Source organism: Lepidothrix coronata, unplaced genomic scaffold, assembly GCF_001604755.1.
Source record: "Lepidothrix coronata isolate B3197 unplaced genomic scaffold, Lepidothrix_coronata-1.0 Scaffold62, whole genome shotgun sequence".
Lineage (NCBI taxonomy): Eukaryota > Metazoa > Chordata > Aves > Passeriformes > Pipridae > Lepidothrix > Lepidothrix coronata.
In genome coordinates, this window is record NW_016690242.1 from 3,830,691 (window position 1) to 3,836,908 (window position 6,218).

The 6,218-nt window shown below is 40.3% G+C and overlaps 1 protein-coding gene across 1 annotated transcript in view; it reads left to right on the forward strand.

Moving 5' to 3' along the window:
- Positions 1 to 561: 561 nt before the first annotated feature.
- Positions 562 to 6,218, forward strand: part of SDHAF3 (succinate dehydrogenase complex assembly factor 3) — a 31,934-nt gene continuing 26,277 nt past the window's right edge. Inside the window, exon 1 of the mRNA XM_017817742.1 lies at positions 562 to 729. Within this exon, the coding sequence (XP_017673231.1) occupies positions 562 to 729 (168 nt within the window). The remainder of the gene's footprint in view (positions 730 to 6,218) is intronic.

The following is a 6,218-nucleotide window of genomic DNA, read 5'->3' on the forward strand; positions in this document are numbered from 1 at the left end:
TTTTTCCAAAATATCTACGACTGTTGATTTTCATGAAGACTTTTTTCACGTGGGCGAGCTGGATGTGATGTTAAGCTGCTGAAAAAACCTTATGGAGAGCTGGGGAGTTGGAGCTTGGGCTCTAAGAGGGAGGTAAGAGAAAGCAGGAGCTTGGTAGTGACCACACGGTGGCACAGAGTTCCGAGCAGGCCCACAGAGGCAGGAAGGTTTCTGTGTCTTCTCTCGTCTCTCACCTACGCTTGGAAATGCAGATAAAACAAATTTAAGCATATGAAGCTTGTGCTCAGTGGACTAACTCACTTGTGCCCCGTTCTATCCTGGTATAAAGGGCATAGTTTGTTCATATGGTGGTGAAGACAGTACTATTTGAAACTGCATTTCTCGGTAATGTTTCAAACATTATCTGCAAAACGCAGGCTCTGAGCGTATCGGCAGCATTTTCCGACAGCGCTGTGCTTAGCCGGGCGCTCACAGAGGCGGCCCGGCGCCGCCCGGCCCCTCGCCCCGCCCCGGCGCGGCTGCTCCGGGGCCCGGCCGGGCCGCGCTTTCGCTGCCATCGCCATGGCCGCGCCGGGCGCCGCGCGGCGCCTCTACCGCCGCATCCTGCAGCTGCACCGGGCGCTGCCGCCCGCCCTGCGGGACCTGGGCGACCGCTACGTCAAGGAGGAGTTCCGGAGGCACAGGGCGGCCGGGCCCGCCGAGGCCCAGCGCTTCCTGCGGGAATGGGAGGCAAGTGCCCGCCGCCCCGCGGGGGAAGGACGGGGCACTCCCGGGCAGGGAGCGGCGGGGCCCGGCGGGGCGCAGAGAAGGCCCCACAAGGTCAGAGGCACCGGGCTGTTCAGGGGTTGGACTCGATGATCGCACAGGTCTTTTCCAACCTGATTGATTCTGTCTCCTCGGGCACGCTCCCCTGAAGGGCAAACTCCTTACAGAGCTACAGAATTCCTTGAATTCCACGTTTCTGGGCAGGTTATCTTTTACAGTTTGTATTTCCTTGCCTCAAATGTGTGTGATGATAGCTATGCACACACAGGTATCTGTAACAGAATGACAACAATTATATAATGAACTGTATATACAAATATATACACAGAATTACCTTTATTATTTATAACAATATATTATATAGACTACATACATAGCTAATTGTATAGTTATAATTAGCTAAATACACAGGTGTAAATAGCTTCCCCATGATCTTGTATTTTATTTCCGAGTGACATTTTTTCAGTGTTTCCTAACAAAACAAGTTTTATGTGAACATTGCTTCTCTGCTGAACGCCCCTTCCCCAAACTTAGTGCCTGGTTTCACCAAGGATGGAAAAGCAGATCACTCTGAAGTGATGAGGTTGTAACAAGTTTCACAAGCAGCAGAGGAGGGAGACCCATAAGGTGCTTTCCCCACATGCCTGAACTCCAGCAGATGCTAGAGTATTAATAGACACCTAAAAACCCACACGGCAGAAAAATGTGTAGACACTTCACAGAGGAGAAACTTCGATTAAAACAAGAACTCAACTGCAAGAGGTGGATCTGTAGACAAGCTTCCCATTAATTTTCATGCTCATTGAACTACTGGTTTGGGAGTATTTTTGAATCTCAAAACTGTTTTCCTTTCGGTGAAAAAAAATTATATTCTGCTTTGCCATAGAAACTGGTTAGCATAGGTAGCATCCATTGCCTCCCAGTTTACCAACTGAAGGGTAGTGAGGGGAGAACTGGCCCATCCCTTCTGTGTGCTGTAGCTGAAATCTTGTGGAGTAAAGGAACTTGGGCCAGGGCATCAGGAACCAGCAGGGAGAATGCTGCCTGGTATTCTTTTCACAGGAGAGGAATAAGTGTATTTTAATTGCCTCTTGCCAACTGATAGATCCTCAAATCAGGGAAATTTGTATCTACCTCTCAAATGCGTGATGCTATTGTAGTTCTCAATTGCCGTTTACTTGATATTGCTGAAATGTTTCCGCATCGTTGCTTCCAGTTTTAACATGAGCTAAGAAGACAAGTTACAGGTTACTATTTTCAGTGCTAAAATCTTCCTTAAAATAGTTTTAGAAAAGGAAGTAAGTGTTTACATTGAAATACCTTTAACCGTTTCTGTGAAGTAAACAGTGAAAATATTTCTCAGTTTTAAAATGTTTCAAAAGTAGATTATAGGGAAAATTGTGACAAAAATTAGACTACGAGGAACAGAAGTTGAATTTTGAAACCTGACATTTAGTGCTATTAGGTATGATATGTTCAAGGAAAGGAAACTAATTTAATAACTGTTTTGAGTGTGTGAGTATAAAGAACTTTGCAAATATGTCTGTCTTCTAACAAGATGCTGGGAGATATTAGCACGTAGTTAGCATGTCTCTTCTCATCTTTAATTTTTGTTTTGTTCTGCGATTTTTTTCTCCCCCAAATGATAATCTGTTTCAAGGGTGGAATTGACATCAGACTTTGATATTTTTGGTCTGTGAGGCTTTCTTTGCATGTTATGCTATGCTGTGGTTCCTAGCCCCTTGAAGACTTGAACTAGATAATTGAGGAAGGTGGACTGTAGACAACTTGGATTAGGTAACTGTAGACTCTGATTAGGCTCTAATTCATATTGAAGTCCTCTGTCCTGGTTTTGGCTGGGATAGAGTTAATCTTCTCAATAGGTTGTATATGCTGTGTTTTGGATTTAATATGAGAATAATGTTGATAACGCACTGTTTTAGTTGTTCCTCAGTAGTGCTTGCTCTAAATCAAGGACTTTTCAGATTCCTGTGCTCTGCCAGTGAGGAGGTCCACAGGAAGCTGGGAGGGAGAATAGGCAGGACAGCTGACCTGAACTGTCCAGAGGAATATTCCATACCATAGAACATCAGGTTCAATATATAAACTGGGGGGAGTTGGCCGGGTGGGGCCATTTGCTGCTTGGGGATGGTTTGGGCATCAGTCAGCGGGTGGTGAACAGTTGTATTGTGCATCACTTGCTTCTGTTGGGTTTTATTCTTTGCCCCCTTCCTGGGCATCAGGACACACTTTTGACCAGAAATAGGCTAGAAGCTCTAAGACAGTTCTTGCAGAGCCAGGGTACCTGCAAAGCATCCAGTTCTTGGAGGGTGTAAGAGTTGCAGTTAGTGGTGAATGAATCAGTGATATGCTAGTTCTTCACATATATGAACCATAACTGTACTCCTTGCCTCCTTATCTATGTTTATTAAACAAAACAAAAACCAAACCAAACAAATCCACCTAAACAAATCACTACAATATTAATACAAAATGATTTTTTGAATTTCCTGTTAAGTTTATTTAAGAAAAAAATGAAGCAAAGTTACAGCTCTGTTAACAGTATTTTTACATGTCGCATGTCAAGCGCTTTTCTTCCCAATTTGCTTGTTCATTAGGCTGAGTATATACCTTGCTGTATGTACTTTAGTGTTATCAGTATTCAACTTGCATCTGGAAATGTTCTTTCCTCATGTCTTCTATTGCGTGCAGGGCATCTGGTACAGAGTAGCTTGATGTCTCATGTTACAGAAAATTAGTACTCATAATTTTATATTAAAATAGTATATCTTAATGTATATTCATCAGAGGATAAGGATTATGGATATGATGATTGCATCGATGTTTGTTGACTTTGAATGAGGACTTCAATATGAAATGTAATCTTAATAAGCCATTCCAAATGCTTTTTGAATGACAATTTTCAAGGATGGCTTATTTTAACATGAAACTACTTGACTATTGTTAAAACCTTTCAGGATTTTTTTGGGTAGTCAGACCTTCTGGGTGTGCTTGAATATGCTAGTTCATAGCCTGTGGTGTGCTTTCTTGTCCTCCAATTTGATTCATATTTGTTAGTTGTTTAGAAAGCAGGCCTGGTATTCTAATCACATTATAGTAGCCTCAAATGATTTTTTTGCTCCCTTGGTATTTAAATCATGCTGATTCAAGAGAACTGAGCATGTTGATTTGAGGTTGTAGCAAGGCGGGGGTTGGTGTCTTCCCCCGGGCAACTAGTGACAGGACGAGAGAATGTAGCCTTAAGCTGTCCTAGGGCATGTTCAGATTGGACATCAGGAAGAATTTTGTCACAGAAAGGATTGTTAAATATTAGAACAGACTTCCCATGAAGGTGGTGGATTCACTGTCCCTAGAAGTGTCCAAGAAGTTACTGGGCCTAGCACTTATCTAGTTGATAAGGTGTTGTTTGGTAAAAGGTTGGATTTGATGATTTTGGAGGTCTTTTCCAATTCAAATGATTCTGAGATTGTTTCTCATAAGCTGAGCAAGTTTCCTTTATTTCCTGTGAAACATGGTGAAGAATCTGGAGGGAGATTTCTAGATTAGCTTTAAAAAGAAAGGGGGAAAAAAAAAGGTAAAAAGCTCCCAAATTATACTGCCTTAGTATGTGAATGATTCATGTAATTTTCCTGTAAAGGAGATGAGAAGGGATTCGCTTGTTTAGAATACACAGGAATTGAGGGCTTTAGTGTTAGAACCCAACCACACAGACGGTTAATGTAGTTTTACAGGAAACCCAAACTGACCTGTTTGCATTTACAGAATAGGGAAACTATCACTTGAATATTCTTGGAAGAGTTCTTAAGTGAATATGACTAATAATGGTCTGCAAGCCCATATACACTTATATAAAAGTAGAACAATATAAATAGGGCTTCTTTCATTGGTATTAGATTGATGTCTTGAAACCTGATGGAAAATATTAAAGTGGGATACAAAGAAAGTAAGCTTTGTTGTTCAGGAATTATGCTTGTTCAGGTAGAATAAAATTAAGTATATAAATTATTAATATATGTTCCTATCTATTTTCTAAATATTTAATATTTTAATTAAAATAATTGGTACTCATTTACAGGAGACTGCTGATATAATTAGATTGATAGTGATTATTACTTTGGAATGCTATTGAATTAATGTTGCCAGGTATGATAAGTCAATTAGTCCAACAGTCTTCTAAATCATGTGGTAGCTGATGAGAATGCTTACTTAAGATAGGTAATATTAAGATAGTATTGATCACTTCATTCCAGGTTACAATAAGTAGAACATTCAGCTAAGTAATTTCAGTAACCATTTGTTTCACATTTAAGCTAATTCCTCTTTTAATTTTGAAAATGACCATTTCATACTTGGCTTTTTTATAAAGCCTGACCTGTAGATGAGAAGGCCTGGACTATTTGAAGATGAAGAGAATCATTCTTCAGAGTTACGTGGCATCTTCTCACATCTAACAGATTGAATAAATTGCCTTTGAAATGCTTCGGCCACTCTTGACTCTGAAAGCCTTTTTATAAGCTTCCAAATGAACTGAGACCGATTTGGGAGCTGGCATCTGCTGTTGTATACTCCGAAGAAAGATGACATTTCGTTCCTCATAACAAATCTAGGCATTATATTGGTAAAATTAAGATAGAACAGTATCTCTCTGTCTGGGGAACCTGGTCACGTAGCCTCTCAAGAGTGACTAATTTTTTGGAATCAGTATAATATTTGATGCGATACAAATAATAGTCTTTCATCGAATTTATTTTCAGTTAGCCAGGTCCCTTGCAGTACTTAGTTTGCTGGGATGATTGTGGGGTGCTGCCGTGATATTTCTCAGGACATAGTGTTCTGATGTATCTTTTTCTGCTTGTGAGTGGATACGCTTACAGAACTTTTTGCCTCTCAATTCTTTGGGCTAGTATGATCTTCCCTCCACTTTATTTTTAAGCTTCTGACACTGAAAAATATGTCAAAATGTTGACGGGAGAGTTTGAAGAGCAAATAGTCAAAGAGCATGGAAGAAGCAGCTGTGGCCAGTACTGAAGTCACACTGAGATGGGAACGGGATGTGTGGGTTGCTTTTTGTGCTGTCTTTTGCCAAATAATATAGGTTGCAAAAGTCTAAAACTGCTGCTGACTTTGTGTATTATGCTCTCAATTTCAGTGAAGTAGATTATATAAGTGATGTTTTCTTTACCTGACAAAGGAGTACATTTTTTGAAGTATAATATGTCTTTAAGTTTTTTGCCATTTTATGACTATAATAAAAGTTGTGAAATGGGATTTAAGAGTAGTATTTCATTTTAACATTCTTGGATACCAGAATTTGCTTTTAGTGATTTTTATGGCTATCTGAACCAAAACCTTCTTATTAAGAGTGAATTCCTACTGAGCCTTATGTATTTAGTCCCCACTTAGGGTCTTCACTGGTTATTGATTTGTAAGAA